Source organism: Mytilus californianus, unplaced genomic scaffold (genome assembly GCF_021869535.1).
Source record: "Mytilus californianus isolate M0D057914Y unplaced genomic scaffold, xbMytCali1.0.p SCAF_69, whole genome shotgun sequence".
NCBI classification, from domain to species: Eukaryota; Metazoa; Mollusca; class Bivalvia; order Mytilida; family Mytilidae; genus Mytilus; species Mytilus californianus.
The window spans coordinates 179,441-204,763 of NW_026262722.1; the positions used below are offsets into that span (position 1 = coordinate 179,441).

The window sequence follows — 25,323 nt, forward strand, 5'->3', positions numbered from 1 at the left end:
ATTTACCGTTATATAATCATAAGAATAGTTTCACGGTGGACCCGTATGTATTGAGGGAATGACACTTCATCGTACGTAAAAACAAATCTTTCGTATATTTTCCGTTTCAAAGTCCTACATGTATATTGAATTTTACCCACACTGACTCAGAAAGTTGACCAGCGCTGGGTATGCTTTAATCTCTTATTATAGATGTCAGGTAACTTACTCGTGTTTATGTTGGATTGCTGTCTGATTGACGAATATCCGTCATTTTATATATATATATATAACAAACAAATTTAAATTATAAATATATATTTAAATTATATATATATTTAAATTTGTTTTTTAGGGTTGCATCCAGTTGCACCTTTTCATTTAAAATATATTTCCGTGAAGTAATCTCAAAAGATTACTCACTTCAATAAAAAATAAATAAGGGAAATGAAACCTCTTCTCGCATGTTGCACTTTGTGTTATTGTTCTCTTCGACAAAATACTGCCTTGAACTCAATGTTGGTATAAATATAAAGAAGCCACATTTGGTTCTTAAATGGATATTTTTTAAACACCTAAAGCTAGGTAAAGCCTATCTCTATGTATTGGCTCTTAAATTCGGCAACCTTTAGAGACCGACCGTGCTTGGGCTTTATAGCCAGTCAAGGTCGCTAAACTCTCATTATCCGTTTAGAGATTTTCTGAAAATACGATGGTTACTGTCTCATTAAAAACTAAAACCTTATCAAATATGGTGGCCTTCGGCTGTCATCTGCTCTTTTCGGGTTGTTGTCTCTTTGACATATTCATCATTTCCATTCTCAATTTTAAAATAACTAAAAATATGATAAACAGTTGTCAGATCAATATTCATTTAACAACCCAGTGCGTTGATACAGGTTATATTCTACTGAATTTAATATATCCGTTATTATTACGTAATTATATAAGTCCCGTGTCCAGGTAAAAATAACAATTTGTGGTTTGTATGTCAGGTGAAAGTGACAACGGGTGGTATGTATACTAAAATGTTTATCGTCTTCCATTATACATGAGGGTGTGGATGGGGGTTTATAGAATAGAAAATTATTGACAAAAAAATAAAAAATACAAAAAATAACCAGACAAATATATAGAAAAGAAAATGATGAGGTACTAGAATATATGGAAGAAAGAATGATCGACAAAAGGTATAACGATTAGAAAAAAATGCCTAAAATGATAGAATACAGAAATAATGAATCCCTATTCAGACCCTCATAATCTGACGATGACATTTAGCTTTAGGACAATTATGGGCATGTGATACAGTTTTAGACCCACAGTGATTTTTTAAAAAAGTTCACATATATACAAGCTAATTTTTACAAAATCAATTTGTATATGTAATAAAAATTGTATCTTCATGTGCTAAATTTAAAAGACAAATGGGTTTGAATTATTCGACATTTACTTATAACATTTCGGTTTCTTGGACATTTTTATCCTTTGAACAGACATCCTTAACTTTTTTGTTTCAAAAGATGTAGATATGCGGATTTCGGTAAAGAGATTAGGAATATCTTCGTTACAAAATTGGGCTCTACATTTGTGTAACAATTCTTTTTAATATTTAATTTTTGTGAAAAGAAATTGATACAAGAAGAAAAAACGGTATTTTTGTTGTATATTTATCTAGTTAAAAAAAAGTCGGTAATTTCTTCATAAAAGTTGCAACGAATAATCTTCATACAGTATCAAGCAAAATGTCATGTCTAAAATGAGGGGGCCATAACTGATAACACTTGTTCCTTAAAAAAATTAAAAAAATTATATTTGGATAAGAAAATAACCCAGATGTTAAGATATATTAGAATAAAAATATTTTTTTAATTTTTTAAAAATCATTTAATATTCATCGGTTTATGATTAAATGAAAAATATAGAAAATTGTTAAGTTGTTTTTAAGGAAGGAAAATAATGTTTGTCCCGAGAAAACCCCCTTGGGATATCTTTTACAGTTTGGAATTGGAATTGGAATTAAAAATTGCATTTCCCAAAGAGTTTCAGGTAAAACCCCGAGAATCTCACCTCCTAGAAATTTGAAGTGCCAGGATGTTTGAAAATATGTATGAATTTTATTACATACTTGAAATTGTATAAGGAATATAAAAAGATTCAGTATGTTTACTGTACAAACAAACAACAGACACAAAGTGATGGATACAATTGTGGCTTATATTGTTTAATTCATTTTTACTGAGAGCAAAGTTTGATTGATTGATTATTCATTGGTTGCTTAAACGTCAAGTGGCAAAAATTTCATGCATATTCAGGACGAAAAGTCGTTTCAGAAGTATATTATGAAGTATTTGGTATTACAAATGTTTAAATTTCATTTTCTTAGCTATTTCTAATTAATTTGTACGAATCAGATTTTTCTGACAAATTATATATTTTGCTCTAAATTAACTCATACGATTCTGATAATATAAGGAACATTGTAACTTAAGTAAAAAAAAAGAGATTATGATTGTTTAATCAGTTGTTATGTAAGCTCGCTCGTGTCAGTCGGATCACTGATTTTCGGCAATATCAAGGAAAAACCGGCACGTTCCAAATATTGTTCAACTACTCATTTAATGGTGATTCTTTTTCTTTAAAAATTGGAATTTATGTAATAAAAATCTATCTATCTCTACCATAGTATGAAAACAGAGTACAAGTAACACGTCCTTTCTAGTACTTAGTGGCATATTATAAGTCCTTAGCAGTGTTAAGACGTATGTAGGCATAAAACAGTCGAAGGCCACCTATGGGTAGAAAATCCCGCACCAAAGGCGTTTTTCAGCTGGTCCCTAAACAAAAATAAATTTTAGTTCAGTGATAATGGACATCATACTAAACTTCGAAACATACAAATATTTCCTAAATTTCGGAACGTAAACATATGATAATTAATTAGTTAAGGTTACAAATTTAGGCAGATAAAAAGAAGGGGGGGGGGGTTCAATGCATTTGAATGGGGACATATGGTTAAAACCACCCCTTTTATCCTGGGTTGAGAACCCTTTTTTTAAAAATGGCTGGAATCGCCACTCTTTAAAACGTAGCAATTTATAAATTATTTATATTAAGTAGAATTATAAAATCGATGAGTTTTATAATTTGACAACACTCATTGATATTGGAAATACTATACTACAATTAATTTATTTAATACATGGAGTGTTTAGTAAAACTGTCGAACAATCAACATAGAAAGCGAGATATCTAAAATTTGTATACCCTTATAGATTTTCATTATCATACAACAATTTTAAATGCAATTCCAAATAAAATGGCTTTGAGAACCGTGTATTAAGCGCTTATCGTTCATTCGTCAATGAATCATTCATCGTGCGTGTATCGTGCGTGTATCGTGTGTTCATCATTCATCGTGCATCGTGCGTGTATCGTGCGTTCATCATTCATCATTCATTTTTCGTTAATCCTCCGTGTAACGCTCATCGCTCATCGTGCGTGTATCGTGTATCGTGCATTCACCGTGCGTGTATCGTGCATTCACCGTGCGTGTATCGTGCGTGCGTGTATTGTGCGTGCGTGTATCGTGCGTGTGGTCAGTTTGAATTTTAGAAGGTCTGTAATTATGTACAGCTCATTTTATATATTTTTTTAATGATTTCATGGTTCATATACGCATGACCATTCACAATTACTATTTATACTTTCCTCTTCATGTAAACATTCTGTCGGCTGCTGACTTTCTCATACTCAACATTATTCACCTCAAAACATCACTTTAGAGACAGTTATAATACACAGACATAATAATATACTAATACTTCTACTAAAAAGGAGTGATTAAAGATACTAGTAAACACAGCTGCAGCATAACCATTTCCGAAGTCTATCGCAGTTTATTAAATAATTAATCTAGAATTATTTCTCAACAATATTGACCTTATCTATTAAATTCTATCTTAGACAATTACATATGCATTACAGATGAGGAAAGGTTAAGGAGTACAGATCACGACGAATAAATACGTTGAATAAATTGAGGTTATTTCTAGTTTATGAAAATTATCTTTATCGTCTCTCTATGTTGTCTGTAATTAGAACAATTAGTATATAGAAAAGAAGATTTGATTGATAGTATCGTATCACAACACAAATTGATAATAATCATCCTAGTCATACAATATATATATATATATATAGCTTGATAGACGGTGATCACGTTTTATAGATTTATTGATATATGTATATTTTACGTGGTTTTGACCCTTATTTTATTTATTTTCATATTTCGAATATGGAGAAAAACATTGGTTGCTCACACAACCTACCGGAACTGCGATATTAATAATGAGTATACTTGAATGCAAAGAGCTGCTACCAATTAAACATGTTTAGACATAAAGATACTATGAAAGAAACAGATCGCTTGAAATCGACATATTTGCTGATAATACATTTATACATCTCAGTTTATTTACACAACATGACAATGTTGAAAGGTGGCTGCTTCAAGAAATTGGTAGCATTGACAGTTATACATTGTTTTCTATTACCTCTATCAACATAGTATGACATACATTATCCTAGTGAGATCTGTTTATTAATCTAGCAAAATAGTATGACATGTGTTAACAAACTTAAGCATGTTAAGTGTGCTTCGACTGATAAATTAACTTTTACACAGAATGAGGTATTTTCGATTCGAACTTATATTACCATTAAACAGCAGTTATTATCGGATTTTTTCGAATATCTGCATTATTCCGAATATACATGCAAAACTAACCTAACTGTCGATGTATATTTATATCTGACTGTCAAGTTAATTTACGTTAACAGGCATAGTAAAAACTTATTATCATATTTGTCTATAATATCAGTTGTATAAATATGTGACTCATTGGTTGCAGTAGCATTAAGCTATACTTGTATATTATTGTTTTATCTACATGTTTTATCTATATTATCGATACCACATGTTTACTTCGTCATGTTTATGTAATGCTATTATTAATGAACTCATGCTACACATGTATCTTAGTCTGAGTGTTCAAATAAAATCTTGAATCTTAAGAATCTTTACACCGAGCACTATTTATATTTAAATCAAAGATACAATTGTAATGGTTTCAAAGATGACATGATTCAACCGGGGTGCGTCGGACATCTGACGGACACACCCGTTATATTAGAAATTGGAAGTTAACAGGCATCAAGATCTGTTGAAATTATTATTCATAAGTTGCAAATAGATCTGTTGTTATTATTATTTCTTGACTAAGTTAGTAGAAAGCTATTTATAATTAATTACTATGTTAAGTATTTTCTTATATAATCAATATCTATTTTTATTTTTTATCACTAAGCTCTAACTATTTTTAGAACAAAGGTTTGTTACAGTACACATAATCAATTTGGCACAATCACTATTTCGGAGAAAAATTTTTGAGATACTCAATGCGTTACAAAGGCAGTATGTGTAACACATTTCGTTTGGGCAATGTAATAATGGATTTTACCTATACTTTACATGTCACAAAATTATTGCTTGAGTTCTCAGGCAGCCCTGAATAAAACGGGTAACTAGGCAGCCCTCTCGTCGGGTGAACGAATCATTTGTTTGTCCATTTGACAGTTCTTTTGAATACATGTTTTAGTGTGCAAATGGTTTTTTCACTCGAGGTTATCCATCTCAGGTTGCAAAGTGAGCCCATGCCCTCTTAGCATGGGCTGGGCCAGCGCTCAACATGCAGGTATATAATTTATGAGTAGGTATTAAATATACTTGAGTTACCTATGTTTGACATGCCAGCGCTCAACATGTCACGCGTACAGAGGTATTTCGAAGTAACACAGTGTTCTTCGAATTATGCTTCGAGCTCTTGTCAATACTCTCTATTAAAGGCTCGCTTTGCTTTAAGTTCGCATTGTTTGAGGTGTCATTCAATACTGTACGAGTTATGTTTCTGTTCGATGTATACTCAAGCGGCTCATATTTTTCTCCTCATGGTCTAAGTTAATTGAAGTCACAGTAATACATCTACACTCTATCGTCTATTGCAGTTTCAGCGATAGATGCTCGAATAATGTGAATTTAATTTCTTATTTTACTTATTTTTTAAATACATATCAATCATCAGCATGTTGCATGTTGCCCGTAACGACAATTTTTGTATTTTTTTATATTTGTATTTATTGTGTTTTTATTTTGTTATGTATATATATTAAATATTTCGTCATTTTTGATTTATTTTGATTTTTTCTATTGGGTTATTAATTTTTTTATCTTAATTGGAATTGATTCATCAGTCGTTCTGGGTTTGTTTTCATATCAGTTTGATTGATAGCGTGGAGATGCTTCTAACACGCATTAAATCTTAAATCAGCTGGGGGAAGGTCATCGTCCGTTCATATCTTTGTTTAAAACATAAATTATTAGTTTAACTCCTAGACTGAAAATGCTTATATATATGATATCATGTTATAATTGTACAACTTATGCTAAATGCAGGGTAAAGATGTTTGATAAAAGTAAGAAATACAAATATTTTTCGCACGTTCAAGGCTGATATACCATATATTATAATCAGCTACTATTTGTCAGTAAACATACTATCACTAGCAAGTCAATACTGAGGTTGTGAGTTCGAATCCCGCACCAAATCAATTGCAAAGTAAAAGGCTGGAGTGTTTAGTACATATTATGGCATTTTATTGAGCAGGAGAATTTACAAAGAAAATAGAGTAAATTGAAGTTATACCTAAGAAAATCTAAAATCAACCCTGAAAATGAAGCCAAATTATTACAATTATGTACTTTACATTCAAATCGCATTTTAAAGCTGGAGGATCATTTTGTCTCTTTGAATTGATTTTTTCACAATTGTATGAATTGTTTGGTTGCTCTTCTCTACTTTTCCAGTTTTCGTTAATCAAAAAATTCAAAATATTAGTCTTTCAATTAAAATTTGCTTATCCCATCATCTATTTTCATATTAAATTTGCATAATTTTTTGACATGAAAATCATCCTAAATTTGTGTATAACTGCGATACAAGTATTCCCTTATTCCCTCATTCCTATGTATCTTTTTTTATATAATGATTTGGCAATTTGTTCATTGTCCTTTTCTTAGTCGCAACAAAACTGTACAGGCAGACGGACATGGAAATGCTGATATTAACAAAACACGGCTTTCACATTATATAATAAATGTATGTAGAATGTAACTTTTATATGATTTTGATTATATAATATACAAAACTTAATGAATGATTAAAAGGTTTCTTTATTTCGCGAAGGTTTGCATTATAATGCAAACTAAGGAAACAAATATAACAAACAAATGTGTATGGTGCTAATAAGATCCGTAAACTCCACTTTGTTCTAGATATAAAAAAAAAATGAAAAGTGATGGCGATGGCGATTACTTTTTCCATAAAAATAAAAATAAAAAAACAAAAATAGAGCATTTTATCATATTTTAATTTTAAATGTCAAAACGAATTTGGAGGTTTTTTTTTAAATTAAATTTAAATGGCTCCACATAGGTACCTTTTTTTCGTATTTCAATTTTGAATTGAATTTCAAAAATTATTATGGTGGTAAAACATACAAATACACTTATTTTAAATATTGAAAATTAAATCTATCATTGCATATATGTTATCTTAATTTTTCGATATTCTTTCAAATCGAAAAAGTAAATTGCATTAACATTTTGAATTGCAAATCTAATACAGAACATTAATTTATTTTAAAGACTTCATAAGTCCCTTTCCCGTCTTCAAAACAAGTTCTTTAAAAATTGCTTTCAACATACATGTATTCGATTTGCAAAAGCTATTTTTGTTTACATAAATGTACATGAAAAATACACCAAAATTGTTTAAAATTGACCGTTTACAAAATGTACCAGTTAACATTTTAACCAACTTTGTCTTCGAATCTAAAAACAATTCTCATCATATTAAGATAAGAACAAAATCCAACTCTAGTACAGACCTACTTCGATCAAAGCTCAATCTCGAGTTAGAAGTTGATAGTAACTAAAGCACTGTGCAGTCCATGAGGTTTACTTCTTCCATAATAAATTTCAACAGCGAACATGGCAATATATAATGTTGATGGTAGGCAAAGAATAAAAACATTTATGGTTCAAGTATGCTTTCCAGACAACAAACATGTCATAAGTTACCACAAGTAAAAATCAAAGATACTCTGATATAATTGCGTACATCATACGTGTGATTTGTCTACACAGGATTATTTCGAATGCAGATCGCTAGAATCACAATAGTTTGAAGGCCTTATTGATTAGCAAGTAAAATTGCAATAAAGAATGAAAAATCTTAGATTTTGTTCCTAATCTGGTTCAGACAATCTATGTAGAAGATTTTACATATTCTAATAATTTTTAGATTTAAGCACGTATCAATGATCTACTTTGCCATCACATGAGTGTTTACTACTATGTTGGTAATACCATCGGGGACTGATCATCTGCCAACAATACCATCTACTCAGTGGTTGTGAAATCTCATAAAAAAATAATACTCAAAATTCCTACGCCAGACACGCCTTATTCTTACTAGACTCGTCAATGATGTTCAATTTGAAACTGTTGGATGGCCAATCACTGAGGGAAAAGTACTGAAACCACAGATTTAAAAAAAAAATGTTCTTTATATGGATTAGACTACTTCTGCTACAAAGTCAGTTTGTATGCTACACCAGTCGCACGTTTCGGATACCCAAGATTCACCATATATCAAAACACTTAGAACGGCAAACGGAGAAGTAAGTAATGATCGATCCGTTCAACAACACAAATAATTTGATTCAGTTAGTCACATTCGCGGAATTGTATTCCTAAAGAATCCCATAAACGTAATATTGTTTAGCCGTATACATCATTAAGCAAAAATCAATTACTTTTAACACGTGTAGAAAAGTTGTTATTTTAACGGATGTATTGGAACACATTAGTAACCATAAGACAGGTTGATTCAAAAACGAAAACATTAAAAAACTACGTATCCCTGCTCTATGAAAAAAATGTGGTATTTAATAGTTCCTCGCCAAACAAGGGACATAAAGCACTAAGTATGTGTACTAAATATACGAAGCTCAACGACGGAAACGTGTCTGAATATATATGGTTATGTATGCAAAATATCGTAAATACATTACAATCCTCAATATGCATTAAACAGTTTACATTTGATATACAGCCGACTTCTGTCCATCAATCAAGCAATCAAAGAAATAAATGGTCATAATACGAAACATACATTTTTTAACGCATTTTATTTGAAAATTTAAAGAAAACGAAATCACAGATATCAAAGGCATGAATTGGAGAAGGGCATCATTTATGTTCCAAATGTTAAAGATACTAATACTTGTTGTTTGGTGTGAGCCAAGGCTCCGTGTTAAAGGCCGTACTTTGACCTATAAGTGTTTACTTTTTATATTTCTTATTTATATAATTGAAGAATTATTTATTATTTACACTTATTTGTCATAGATGTACAAAAAAAAGGTAAAAATATTGTTATCTTAATTGAATGTATTTGTTTTTTAAAACAGTTTAGATTAGTTTACGTTTAGATAATTTTTATAAAAAATGATGATTTAACTGCCACCAAGTATTTCAAGATATTTTTGAGACAATCATCAGGCAATCGACATAAGTATCTAATGAGTATCAAATCCGTTGTGTATATATTTGAAAATTTATCGTAGGACAAAAAAAATACTTCTATTAAATTTAAAATAAGCATTCCGATTAAAAGATATCATAATTGCCTTGAACTTACATGTATGCTTTGAAAAGGTTAGACAAAACTGTGAAAATATGGTTGAATAAACCTTGGTGTGCTTGGTTTTTTGGTATTGGTGTATTTTTGTATAATTTTCTCTTTTTTTTTTTGGCAGTAATACTTACGGTCTTCTAAACAATAAATTTCTGCCACAATAAACAGTAAAAGAGTATATACCATCTCAGTCTGAAACATAATAATTGGAATCATTTGAAATCACAAAAATGTATTTGAGAAACTTTTGTCTGCTTGCCGTCGGTATCGTTTCAACTGAACAACTTAAAAAGTCGTAATATAGCAGCTGATTTTTTATCTTTCCGCGAAAAATATTTTGTTGTTTAGCAGACAATCTAGAATCATTTGTCAATACTTAGCAAACATCTGTACTGGAATGCCTTACACCAGAAGACCAGAAGGTAGAATTCAAAGCAAATAATGGCATCCCATATTCATCGACATTAGTTACCAGAAAATCACTCTCCTTTATTCTAGAAACCATCCCTTAACATACAGATGAGTGTAATATAGAATTATATTTACTAGGCTTTTTCTAAATGTTCAACAAAATATATTTCTTAAATCTGTACTATCACTCTTTGTGTGTTTTTTGAAACGAACAATCTTACTTTTCGAAGAAACATACTGATTCAACACCAAACAAAAAAAAAAGCCGATATTATCAGAATGCTGGGCTTTTTCCAACAAAATACTTGAGTCTATTTTGATGGATTCATATTTCGTATTTTTGACCCGGATTTGTTTTCGCTTAATCGCCTTATGACTTTTGAACAGCGGTATACTACTGTTGCCGTTACTATTCAGCACAAAGTCGGTGTTCATGTTGGTAATTAAAGTGTTTTACACTTCCGGTCGACGTGGTTTTTTTTTTTCGTTTTTTTTTACACTCAATCAATGATTAATATAAATACAACTTTTCCTAAGTCATACACAACGTTCTATACAGACGAAAAAACATTCTAAATTGTCATGATATATTGATGATGTTTTGTCACACAATAATCAACATTTAAAAGGGTAATATGTATGACCCAATGACATTAGAGTTTAAGATACTACTGAAACAAAGTGTTTCATTAATGTCTAGATCGTTTGTTGATATAAGCACAGCTAGATTACTTTTAAATAGGATCAACGACTAAGATGATGATTTAAGTAAATAAATACCACATTTTCATTTCTCAGCAGCATACTACTGTTTTCTCAAACTAGCCGCTTTAACACATTTCAATTCTTACGTACATGCGCGAGCTTACTGATATTTTGCAAAAATATATTTTTAAAGAATATCATCCTGTTTGAAAAAGATGATCATGCATAAAATTGGGGAAGAACGACGGAATTCTAAATTCACATGTTTATCATCCTAATTAATTAGATACTAGAATATTATTCTTATATGTACAACTGCAATTTATACAATACTATGATTTATGACGAATGATTATTTGCAAGGCGGGACGTAACAAGCATAGCAGGATACGAACACCCTGTCGAAGAATCATTTCGCGCTTTATCAAGTGTTCAGGTGATCTTTTTTATCTTGATTATTTCTTTCTATTACGGGAACATCAGTATCTACCAGTTGTCAGTATATATTTAATTTATTCTATTTTGAAGGACAAGACATTATTATTTTGAGTGAAATGAATTTAGAATTGAATGCGTTATGAAAACGTATATTAAAAAAATTCAAAAAGATTTATGTTGGGTAGTTTCTGAATTGTATGCAAATCAAAATTTGTAAATTTGGTTTTCAGGGAGTATTAAAAAGACTTGTCAATATGTGAGACCATTTTGTATCAATTGAATTATATTTGTGGATTCTTAGTTTGGTGGACTGAAAAAGAAATGTATCTTTTGTGAATACTTGATTTTTTGTGAAAATGGTTCGCCTTTTTCCACCAAATTAACGAATGTTGTTACCACACAGATAATAATGAATCCACAGTGCATGGAGAAATAACGTAAACCTCCAATTTGTAATAGGCATAAATAAGGTAAATCAGGTCAAAATATAATTTATAACATTTATTTATATACATTTCGGTGACAAAAAATCATCGGTATGACCTTTAATTTATTGTTATAATTGTGAATACAAATAGTCAATTCGACTACTTAAGCTTATTTTGAATTTTTTATACATTTATTTTGAATTCGATATAACAAATTAAAACAATTGTGATCACGGATTCAAATCGTCTTCCTTGTTATCCGTGTTATCACGAATTTAACTATAGTTTGTTGTTATAAATTTTACAATTTGTGATGACTATTTTTCACTAGTGATCACGGTTTTCATAAACGAAAGCATATGATGTGACAAATTGAAGCTATTATCGCAAATTAAAAAAGAAAACAAACAACGAAAATCAGTATAAACAAATTATGAAATAAGTGATAACGATTTTTATCAGCGTTTTTTTTTTTTTTTTAATTCCTGATTTTGAATTCAAACTGTAGATTAGGGATGTCCTAAATGGGCTTCTTTGATAGGACTAAATAGGTATTTGTTACGTCTTCTAGTTAGGTAGTTATGCATTTAGATATTTTCAAACTGCACTAAGATTTTGTTTTTACTGTTTTAAAAACGGTAGAATAATCATTATAAAGGTGAAAAGCACTTACTTAAACGAAAACAAAAATGAAAAACGGCATTAAACGAAATGGCCCAAAGAACCTATTCCGAAACGATAACACGAAATTAACGCAGGCAATAATTCTTAAGCACAATAACTGCAACATAAGTGAAAACGTTTTGCCGAACATGCCAATAGATGTCAGTTTTTTTTTTTATATATTTAATGCGGATAGTAGTTGTACAATTGTAAAGTAATGTAAGATAGTAACGCAACATACATTCCTACAGAGACGTTTACTAATAAGGCCCTTTAAGGCCTGCATTTTACGCATAATTCACACAAAAAAGTATTTGACGGACATCAATAACAAACGATACTGAAGTCATATACTTCTTTAAGTTAATCAGTACTTAATAGTCATACAACGGAATGATAGTGTTATTAAAGGTTTGCAACATGTTATGGTTTCTTAGTTAAAGAATTAATTAAGATTTTATAAGAAACTAAGTTTCCAATTCTCCCTCCCTTCCAGAAAATATTTTTGTTAGAGGGATTTTGTTATATGTTTTAGCTCATGTCTGTCATACAGTTTTCCATTTTTTTCAAGTGTTTACATATACCTCAATTGAAAATTAAGGTTGAAGAGTAACTGATTAAAAGTTCATCCAGTAAACCCTCAAAATGTTTAAAGTATTTTATTTTTATTTTGAGCAAAAGATTGATTTTGCTGCTGTTCTTATTTAGTCCAAGTTACAGATCAGTAGTCAGTGTTGTGTAACATGATATGTAGTCATTCAGAAAGCAAAACTGTCACTTCACAAAAATGGGTGTTATCCCTTTAATATGTATACACTAATAATGTCATTTTCACATATACTCGTATTTTTAAAAGATCGCAAACAAAGTTTTAAATTTCCTCTATCATTATTGTTTTCACTAGTGTACCTTTAAATTGTAAAGCCGAAAGAACTAACAATCTTAATCATATATCAGGGTTGTTTGGCGAACAAAATAAAAAATAGCATAGTGATGTTTTCTCCTTGTCACCATAGTATTTTATAAACATATACGATTCGCATGTAGTCGATCCACGTCTGCTGGCAAATAATATACTTATGATATTCAATTCTGTTTTAAAGAACACAACAAGAACGTGTTTGATAGATGTTGTTCAGACAGCAATATACTAACAATACCGTATGAAATAAGATACGCATCATCTCCTATCGAAATCTTCATTTCACAAAGTTTGGTATAACGTCAGTCCTGTATACGATATCCCAAAATGTAATAAATTAGAACCAACAATAGATGAACTAAGCTTTCTATCATGCAACTTTGGTATAGATAAATAAAAAGAAATCTTCAACAAGTCAATACACGAGATCTCAACCTAGCTAACTCTCATGCTGAAGTGAACTACAATTAGAAAATGATAACTCACGTACTGCATAATTGACATCAATAAGTACAGTGTTTCTCAATCATTTGAAATATTGAAAGCACAGGGTTTTTTCCAGTTAAAATTAGCAATTTTGGACCGTAGTTCGAAAATAACAACATTTCTATCTTATGTCATCTATAGTAATGCGCCCAATGTCCAAAGCGTCCTCTAGTTATCGAGTTTAAGTTAACGGAATAACACATGGCCATTTTTTATGCAAATTATAGGAAAATCATTTTATTTTACAATCTTGATTGTCGTCGTTAGTTTCTGTGGTCACGATTTTCCAAATTTCGTGATTTTACAAGGTACCTCCAGAAACCGTGTTGTACGGAGAATCCTTAACATGAAAAATAGAATTACTGCTCTCTTTGTTCGTAGTTGAAATATTTAATAAATATATCATACATCGATAGCAAACAGTATTAAAGTAATTCTCGTATAAGTATTTCAGCATTTTAGTGAGACTAAAATTCTACCCGAAATTTACCCCATTTCCATTTCAAGCAAACTTATTATGTGTATCATCACGAAATTTTAAACTCTGATTAAAGCAATAAGACACAGTGCATGTGTGTGCAAAATTTCGTGTGTGAAGTATAAGTAGTTTGAAGAAATTAGCAATTACAAATACCAATTAAGTTAACATTTGTTCATTCATTAAACATGGATTATCTCGTGCTAATAATCATTTTGTTGTTTACACTATTAGGTAAATAACTAGTGCAGTTTTTTTTTTTATAATCTTCATTATGTATTTCTCCACCTCATAAACTTATCATATGCATTTTTTTGTTAAAAAAGATAAGTATATGTTATATATTTATACTTTAGAAAAACTCATAAGATATACCATTGCAATTGCCTTCATTATTGAACTCTAATCGAGCTGGTGAAAAACAACTCAACTGTGTACTATATAACCATGTTTGTCACTTGAATACAAGCTTTCAATTTTAGTTCGCAGTCGAGATGTTTGATAAGAATTAATATAAAAAAAAAACAACATATGGCTCAAACTCAATTAAACTCGCCAAGTTCTAGAGGGAAAAGTACTCTTTCTCGCGATTTGATGGAAGATATAGACTACCAGTAGATATTCAATCTCAAGATGAAGTTGAAATGTTTAACGATGGTCAGTTAAGTGACCTTAGTGACTTTGAACATGCCAATAGGAGCGGTTTTTCTAGTGCCGATAAGGGCAATACTTATATGTGCAATTCAAGTGCCAACAAAGACAAACAAAATGCCCACAAGGGTAAGAAAGGTGCCAATAAGAGTTAACAAAGTGCCAGTAAAGGCAAAACTCGTGCACAATCAGACGATGGGGCATCAAGGTTAGATTGTGAACGAGACGAGAGAGCAACACGTAATTGGTTGCCGGATAATATTTATCCAGTAGAATTCCTCCTCGGAGAGCGGGAAAAGTTCAGATGACGATAAACTTTTTGATCTATCTCAAATTTTGAAGAAAGGTATGAAGGTACCGGCTAAAATAACCAAATACATTTAATAATATACCAAACAGGGTATCACAAAGAACGTGAGGTTAGAGGTAATAGAAAACTGTAACATTCCGATAAGCAAGAAGCTCGCTTCTAAAGAAACGGATAGATTTATGATCAATCAAGAAACTGTATCGTTGTTAGGCAAAAAGCAATATCCTAGAGTCAGAAAATTTTTTAGTCACCTTTTCTTGGTCGGGAAAAAGGGGGAGGACACCGCCCTGTAATAAATTTAAAACAATTGAACAATTATTTGGTATACAGTCATTTCAAAATGGAAGGGGATCATTCAGTAAGGGATTTAGTACAAAAATCAGACAATTTCAAGCGGTGAAGTTGAAATCATCCCTTCGAAAAGTTTACAGAGGCTATTGCATGTTGTTTGACCGGTATATAATATCCGTTACATAGACGAAGACGGATTTGTTCCAATTGTGGTAACCACAATACCATCCTCTTTTCCTCGAATGTGCCCTACCAATTCAGACTTATCATCGGTTCTTTTCATACGTGAGCAACACGACATGTTTCTTATGTTGAGCAGGATCTAGTTGCCCTTTTGGAGCACCTGATACCAACACAAGTTTTTTTGTTGAGGTTAATGTTGCTCAGTCTTTAGTTTTTTTTTATGTTGTGTTTTGAGTACTGTTGTTAGCCTATAAGTATAAGAAAATGTTGTCATTTTAATTTCGATTTATGAGTTTGAACAGCCCTTGGTTATATTTCGTATTATATATTCATAATTTTTCATAACATTTTCAAGTATGTTGAATTTGTATGGATCTAGATATTTAACAAGCAATTTTTTTGTTAATCATGGGTCTCGCGTTACCTCCGCTGCAAAAGTCTGATTTACAAAAGGAAGTTTAAGGCATATACACTCTATTCTGGAGTAAAATCCTACTAACAGAGTGATATGCTCCACTTATCTATTTTTGGCAAATTGTTGTAAGAAAGACTGTTTTAAAAAACGTTAAATACACTAAGTGAAACGAGTATAAATAGCGACAACTGCGATTTTAGAAAAAAAACTCACTGCATAAACATGTGTGTCACTCCTTTTAAATATTTACTAACAACGTCCTTTTCATTATTTATAATATCATATGAATGGAATGATATAGATCTTTAAACAAGCGTACCTTTAAATTGTAAAACCGAACACACAAAATATCAATATAAATATCTAGGTTATCTAACACACAGAAAAGTAAACACCATTTGCTCAATATAACCTTAGGCTTTTAGATATACATATTGACGATTCGTCTGCTAACAAACATGCCTAATAACGTTTATCATTTTTACAAAGTTTGAAGTCATTTCTTCATGTTTCAAAAACATAAAACGTACGTGTTAAATAAATGTTATTCATGAATTAATTGAGCAATACCATGCATATCACATCATCTCCAATCTTTGTCCCTAAACACATTTAATCTAACGAAGAATTTTTCCCATATGGCATCATATTTAAATGTATATCCATATAAGCAGTCACCATAAATAAATTTCACGTAAATAGATTAACAAATGTATTGACAGATTTAATGGTAATATATTTATCTGGTAGGCAGGAGTAATGCGAGTCCATTACATATACAAATGTAATATATATTTAAAGAAGCGTACCTTTAAATTGTAAAATCGAACAAACAAAATATCAATATAAATATCTAGGTTATCTAACACACAGAAAATTAAACACCATTTGCTCCATATAACCTTAGGGCTTTAGATATACATATTGACGATTCGTCTGCTGTCAAACAATATATGCCTGATAACGTTTATTACTTTTACAAAGTTTGAAGTCATATCTACATTTAACAGAATATAAAATTAACGTGTTTAATAAATGGCATTCACAAATTAATTGAGCAATACCATGCAAGAATTAGATACACATCATCTCCAAGCTTTGTCTCTTAACACATTTAATCCAACACATATTTTTGTCCATATGGCATCTTATTTAAATGTATTTCTATATTAGCAGTCACCATAAATAAATATCACGTAAATAAGGTTAACAAATGTATTAACAGATTTAATGTTAATATATTTATCTGGTAGGCAGGAGTAAGGCGAGTCCATTACATATCCAAATGTAACATATTTAGGCTTCATCTTGAAGATATATGTTGATAAACCAGCATTAAAAGTTGTCGCACTCCGATTTTCTTCTTTTAAAATATCCCAGGATAGTCAGATCTAATTCTCATACAGCCCCATGAAAATGTTCACCTGTCAGCGTTGCCAAGTGTCTTAAGGATGTACTTAGGTGAGGTTTAGGATTTTTTGTCAAATGTTCGAACTCCTTGTTTTTTTTTCCTGCGATACGGGGTAAAAATAGTTTGTCCTATAACACCATTTTTTCTTTTTATATAAGACTTCAATAGCTCATAAAAGGTTATTTACCAAAATCTAAGCAGATTCTAGATTTCTTTTCTATCGACTTGAGACCCAAATAATACCAATGCAAATATAAGGTAAAAGTCCGAGTCAGCCTTTTCCCGCCATTTAAAAAAAAAATTAAATATTTCTAAAAGGAGCTTCATAACTTGTAAATATCATTAGCTGATATTGTTCCTTAACTAATGCTCTTCTGACATATAGTATCAATTTCAAATTCTAGATTTTTTTAATTTCACCTAAGTACATCCTTAAGTGGAATAGTTAAGGACATTTATGAATTGGTGAAAAAATCGTGCTTTGACTGTATTTATTCTCAAATTTGATACAATTACATGGTTAATTGTTTCTTTTTATATTGAATGGAATATATATAACTGTATGATTTTAAAATTATCTAGACTTAACTCGCTATTACTGTGATATAAAGTCTTTCCGAATGTACCATTTCCAAAAAAAAAAATGAATAATAACCGACAATATGTGAGTTAATCAATTATCATGTCGTTCATCATGTAATTTTGGAATAAACAATTTCAAAATCTGATACAAAATGTCAATACACGAGATCTCATCGAATCAACCTGCTTACTTAGCTAACTCTCGTGCCGAGTAGAACACTTAGAACTACAATAAAAAAAAACAGCTCACAGACTTCATAAGTGACAAAAATTAGTGCAGTGATTCAATAGAATTAATAAATTACCCCTCAAAAAGATGAAAACCAATGACTTATTTTAATTAAAAGCCCTATGTTTATTACAGTTAAAATAATTACGTTTGAACCGTAGTTAGAAATTGACATTGCTGTGTAAGGCCATCTACGCCATGGGATATAAAATGGTAGTATTAAAAATGATTATATCATATTTGAACAGTTATGTTAGAACCAAGCAAAATACTCCGTACAACTTTTTGTAATGGTTGCCGTCTCTTCGTCAAATAAATAAATATATATATATATACTCACAGTAGTCTTTCAATTTTTCGTATAATTTGAAATGTGGTAGTGAATGTTGTAAAATTCAATCAATTCATCTCATGTGTTCCTGCCAAGAAAACATATCTGTATCGATATACTTTTATTTGATGACCTTTAACTTCACATGTATTTTCCTACACAAAGCTTCCTTGTTGATAAACCCAGGTAAAGTAAATTATATTGTTTGGCATTATGTCAATTTATTTTTATATTCATGAGGTGTCAAACTTATTTTCACACGACAAACTTACCAGTTTGAATACAATTTACGATTTACGATTTAGAAAATATCATAAATATGTTAACTATTTTAACAGACACTGAACGGATATGGATATAGCTGGATATTTGATATCAAATGATTTGAATGAATCCCTTATTGCAACCCCTTAATTGAGTTATCCATTTTATGGAACACGTTTTACCTTAGTATTCACAAACAGCAAGTTCATAATTTTACTCGCCTTAACTCTTTTTATATATAAGAAGTAAAGGAGTAGGTCAGGTAAGGGCCGATTTTGGCCTCAAATTTCAGATTCATCTGATAAAAGGTTTTGGACACTTTTTAAACACTTTAGTGTCTACTTCAGTCGATTCAATTAGTTTATGTGAAAGATTAACTGATTTAGTCATTAAATACGCCCAAATGCAAGCTTAAATATGAAAAATCTATCAAATATGCCATAATATGTCACTTTTTAGATGTTTTTTGTCAAAAATGGAAGTGGCCGCATCCGTGTTTACTCTCACCCTATATATATGTTTTGTATTATCATCAAATACAACTTGCATTTAAATATTAAGAATGAACACAAATGCGGCCACTTCCATTTAAGACGAAAACCGTCTAAAATTTAACTCAAATGCTAAAATTGTGAAGATTTCAGTAATTTAGCATGACTAAATGATGCTAGTGCCCGATATATGTGCATTGTATTGTCAAAAACAGCCCATATTTATATAGCAGAAGTATTCTACTTTCCAATGAAAAGCTAAAAGTTTACATTGTAACAATTTTGGAAAACTGCTATATTTTGGGGCCAAAAAAGGGTCTTACTGAACATACTACTTTGTTATTTCTATATATCTTAAGATCACATCAATTGGGTAAATACATGGACAAGATGTTAGCATTATAAAAAGTAATTTAGAAGAGAGGCGAAAGATACCAAAGGGACATTCAAATTCATAAGTCGAATATAAACTGACAATATATGATAACATTCAAATCGGCAAGAAATTTTATAATGAATTGATGAATTTTCATACAGAAGGTTTATTGTAAATGATTTCAGGTATCATCTTTGTATTTATTCACTGACTGAGACTGGTTTTTACGACAATTGTGATCCAAGTTAAATTAGCTGTAATACTCCTAAGGTAGGATATTTTTTCATTATAGTTTTTTTCTGCAATAGTTATGTATCATTTCCCATTTCAAAACTTACTTATTACAGGCTGTTCATTTGCATCCATGACAATATTATTATTGCATTTGCTAACATTCTTATGAATAAAAATGCATCATACATAATTCTAAATCAAGTTGTGTCAAATACGGCTGAGGCCACATATGTCTTGGGGTAGATACGCCGTAGAATTACGAATAAATCAAAATTGATAACAAAAAAATCATTGAATGAATATTAATAAAACAGTTATAAAGGCAAGTTATTACGAAAACTAATTTTATGTAGACGACGAGAACCATTAATTTGTTTATAAATTGACATTATTTTATTTATCCTTTTGGGAATCCCTGCATTACGATCTATTGGCTGGATGACCATTGATCAGCTTCTAAACGATGTATCTTATTATTACACATTCTTGCTGATCTACAGATCGATGGTTTGGTAAACACGAATTATATTTTGGAATTAAATAAATGTTTTATTAGATATTCGGACTTTTATACAGATAAAGTGATTGGATATATATAAGGACAGCACCAGATTTTTTTTTTTTTTATTTATGCATGTGTTGATCGTGCATGTTTCTTTTAACTGATGGAATATTGATGATGTGTAGGAGATCTTTCGCCATTTTGGGTATTTATGTAAACAAATATTGACTTCGAATAAGTAAATATATAGCACACATTATATGAACATTATATAGACGTATTTTTCACAACAGCGTGTAAGATGAACATTTCAAACATAATTGGTGTTTTAACTATGACCACTATTGTCGAACGTAGTAACTGATAAAACTTAAATCAGAAATTCCATTTGTTCTTTCTCGTCGTCCTACATATTGACATCGTACCTAAAGTTTTGATACACAGCAGCCTTATTTTACGCTTGAACAAATGAATATGACCCGAAGTTACAACCTGAATTTTATTAAGCGCATTGTAGTGTGAAGAATTACATTGGTAAAAAACTTTATTCGGAAGATGTGTTGTTTGTTCAATCTCGTCGTCCTATAAATTGACATTTTACCCGAGATTTTGATACTAAAACACAGCTTTATTTCACTTTAACATTATGGCTTTAATTCAGCACATCGAATTGAAAAAAAGAAATTATAGTATGAAGACCATGTATTCGGTCTATATAATAACAAGTTCAATTCATATGCCTACTGAAGTGTTTATCAAGGTAATGTAATTAGAGTCTGACCATATATTTTGCAAAGACCATACTTGTACACACATGTACATGTTCACATAAATACCATTTGAACCATACCATTTATTTGGTAAATGTTATTTACATTTAACAGATCATTTATATGATCAACAAAAGTACAAATTGACCTTTATACATTTGGGTGCAGACCAAGCATAACATAAAGTAAACGCACGTTAACGCCTCGTGAACATATTTCATTTGTCAACTCCAATTTTCGCGTTTACCAGTAAACGCGCGTTTACTACAATTGCGTTAACGCGGTCAAAATGGAAATTTCAAATGACTACTCGAGTAAACGCGAGCGTTTACTCTGTGTTCGTTTAGTCAGTAGTAAACGGGCGTTTACTACAGATTTTACATCTTTACCTGTACGTGCACTTAGAAAATACGCGTTTATCAATTCCTTTAACTATTTGTGGAAATTATAAATATAATTTTTTTTCTGGCTTATTCATAAATTGCAAATGATAAATAAATAAAGTATCGCTCAAAAAAATGTTTTCAGAAATTATTTGGATAAGTAAATATTGCAAAACATCCACAAAAAGTTTATAAGTTAACAACAATATTCATTACGGTAGATTTAGCTAGGCAATGTTTTAAGACTTGAAATAAAACAGACGACTTCAAATGATCTATAATATTTTGTTTTCAGACAAAACACTAATTTCAAACTATTTCATGGTTTACTGAATTAAAAAATGATTTTTTAGCAATACTTTATTCATTTATCATTTGCTATTTATGAATATTGGTATTGTGCTATGGTAAATTTTTGAATTCTTGTCTTTTGTTTTTGCTAATGTGCTTTGTCTATATGCCTTTTCGTATATCTTTGTTGACATATTCTTATAGTGATTAAGATTACAACACAATGTTGAATGCTGTTCCTCTATTTTTGACATTTTTACCTATTATGTCTGTTTGTTTTGTTCACACATTGTTGTCAATATTGTGGAATTTTTTGCGACTGTCATACAAGTGAGAGGTTTAGCTAGCTATAACACCAGGTTTAATCCATCACTTTCTACATCAGAAAATGACTGTACCAAGTCAGGAGTATGACAGTTGTTATCCGTTCGTTTGATGTGTTTGAGCGTTTGATTTTGCCATTTGATTAGAGACTTCCCGCTTTGAATTTTCTTTGGAGTTCGGTATTTTTGTTATTTTTACTTTTTGTTTGTGATTTGGAACACTACGGTTTTTCTATCGAAGTTATATTTTGCGTGTGTCGTAATTAGCGCAAATTCCGGCCTTTTCGGTTTTAATTCTCTTCAATTGATTTGGACTTCCAACTGTTTTGATTCGAGCTCCAATGATGAGTCTTATAAATTGAAACGCTGATAAAACCAAAATCAACAAAAAAAAATAGCCGAAGCCGGAAAAGAAAATCAGAGCTACGCATGAGGGACAATAACTCCTTAGTTTTAAAATAATTTCGAAAATTGTTTTAAAGTCAATTGCAAGAACACAATATTCGTGTTGTTATGCCAGTACCAAAGTTCTGGGTACTTTGGTTACGGCTACTGGGCTGATGATACCATCGGGGTCTTTCGATCCATCAACAGACGCACCGACCCAGTTTTAGAAATAGAATTAACTTTACTAATTATACTGCATCTGATGCAAGTTTCGACAACTAATGTCTCTTCACTGAATATCGAGGCATGAATATTCGAAACTCTTAAAAGTATTTTTGGAAGTAAAGAACTGAAAACAAGAGAACAAAAGTTTGGCCATAGTCGGACAAGGTATCGGGGAGATATATTCTTAAAGGTGTTAAAATAACCTTCGTAAATCAACTTCATTACTATAAACTTAACTGTGACAAGTATTAAATAATTATTCATGTTTGATTCCCTATAAATGCCATAACCTTTTCTATGCAGCATTCATTTTCAATAGGCTCGTCTATCAGATGTCAAGTGGTGACTTGAATCTTCCCATGAACTGATCATCTATATATTTTCTTTTGTCAAAACGATCCTAAAATATCTTATTATTTATTTGGTAATGTGGCACCATCTGATTTATAACCTTGTGACTAGCATTAGCTTTGTCTGATACGTAGTTTGCGAATATTTGTGTTGTTCATTTTTTTATTTCATTCTTTTGTTCTTATGAATGATTTGTACATATCATCAGATATTTGTATGATGAATTTGTTCATATATATTTGTTCATATATATGTATAGTCATATAGTAAAGAAATCACATATATGATTTTTTTTTTCACTTGCTTAGTAGCTTTATCTGTATAAAACGTATTTATCCCTTCTGCACTCAGTTTCCCAGTTAATATATTCGGCTCCTATCATATGATATACCATACTTTGCTGAAGTTCCAATTAGTAATTAGTTGCATTCGATTTTATGAAGTAGCTTCCTGTTCCTCTCGTTATTTGTTTCAACTGTTTTCGGTTATTCTTCAAGTTATCGCATGATGCTCCTTAGTGTTTTTGGACTCATTTTACTGGTTCGAAGCTCTGCATTATTGTCTTTAAAAAACAGATTGTTGTAAGCTTTACTCCAAAAAATATCCTTTTTCTAATCTCAGAAGCTCCAATCACCCGAAAACCTACTGTTACTTTTTGAAAACCACTAGCAACAAAAAAGGATAAACTGAACAAATAATCGAATAAAGGAAAATGTTCGTTATTATCTGATGAAAAAAGAACAAAAGCAGGCAATATTTCTTTCTAAACTAAATTGCAGTCGGTTCAATCAGTGTTCTTCTTCATACTCATTAGGCTCTGGAAAAAAGTAAAATTTTTGTTTGTAATTTGCAGAGAGTTTAAGTTTCCCTAATTCGTTGTAATTAGAAACACTAAAATAAAAAATATAATAGTGATGTGTCTGACCTAAAGATACTAATTAGATTCCAAACAAGTTTGATAACGTTACAAACAAGGATAGGTTAAAATAAATTCCATATTGAAATCTAGAGTCGAGATAAATCTAAACACAGACATATACTGTGTTACAGTGTTTAATCATACGTTTCTATACATGAATATAAAAATGAAATTTACATTCCATCTAATTATTAGATATAAGAAAATGTGGTATGAGTGCGAATGAGACAACTCTCCATCCAAGTCCAAATTTTCAAAAGTAAACCATTATAGGTCAAAGTACGGTCTTCAACACGGAGCCTTGGCTCACACCGAACAGCAAGCTATAAAAGGCCCCAAAAATTACTTAGTGTAAAACCATTAAAACGGGAAAACCAACTGTCTAATCTATATAAAAAACGAGGAACGAGAAACACTTATGAACCACATCAACAAACGACAACTACTGAACATCAGATTCCTGACTTAGGACAGGTGCAAACAATTGCAGCAGGTTTAAACGTTTTAATCTATGATACATTGTTAATACAAAATAAATAAACTAAGGGAAGAATAATAAAAGTAACATGTTATACCACTGTAAAATGTTAATAATTTAAGAAAAACAATATGCTGGAACAAAAATATCAGCCATTTGCAATTACTTTAACACAGGTAAATGAAAATAATTTTGTTGTTAGGTATACGTGTTCAGTTCAAATAGAGAAAGGAAATATTTTTACAAATTAAATAATTTTGATGTTCATAGTACGAAAAAGTGTTATCAAACACTTATCAAAGCTGGTATATAGACCAGATATAACCCTGAATAACATTAAATAACAAAAAAGCATTACAATAAGTATCAACAGGTCAAATAAACAAGAAAGTACGATTTGAGAGTACTCGCAGTTACTGACAGATAGTTAAAAGCCAAAAACAATTAATAACAAAACATCATGCATCAGAGACTAAAATCAACTAAAATACATCTCAGGGATTTAGTATTTTAACGTCATAGACAGTCAAAGAAGACATGACTTGTGCAATGCCAAAACTAAAAAAAAAAATGTATCGACTGGCAGTAGGATAGT

General features: G+C 30.7%; 1 protein-coding gene across 1 annotated transcript in view; it reads right to left on the minus strand.

Annotated features, from left to right (window-relative positions):
* Positions 1–23,401: 23,401 nt before the first annotated feature.
* Positions 23,402–25,323, minus strand: part of LOC127707394 (uncharacterized) — a 47,681-nt gene continuing 45,759 nt past the window's right edge. The window contains exon 10 of the mRNA XM_052211874.1: positions 23,402–24,148. Within this exon, the coding sequence (XP_052067834.1) occupies positions 24,120–24,148 (29 nt within the window). The 3' untranslated portion in view covers positions 23,402–24,119. The remainder of the gene's footprint in view (positions 24,149–25,323) is intronic.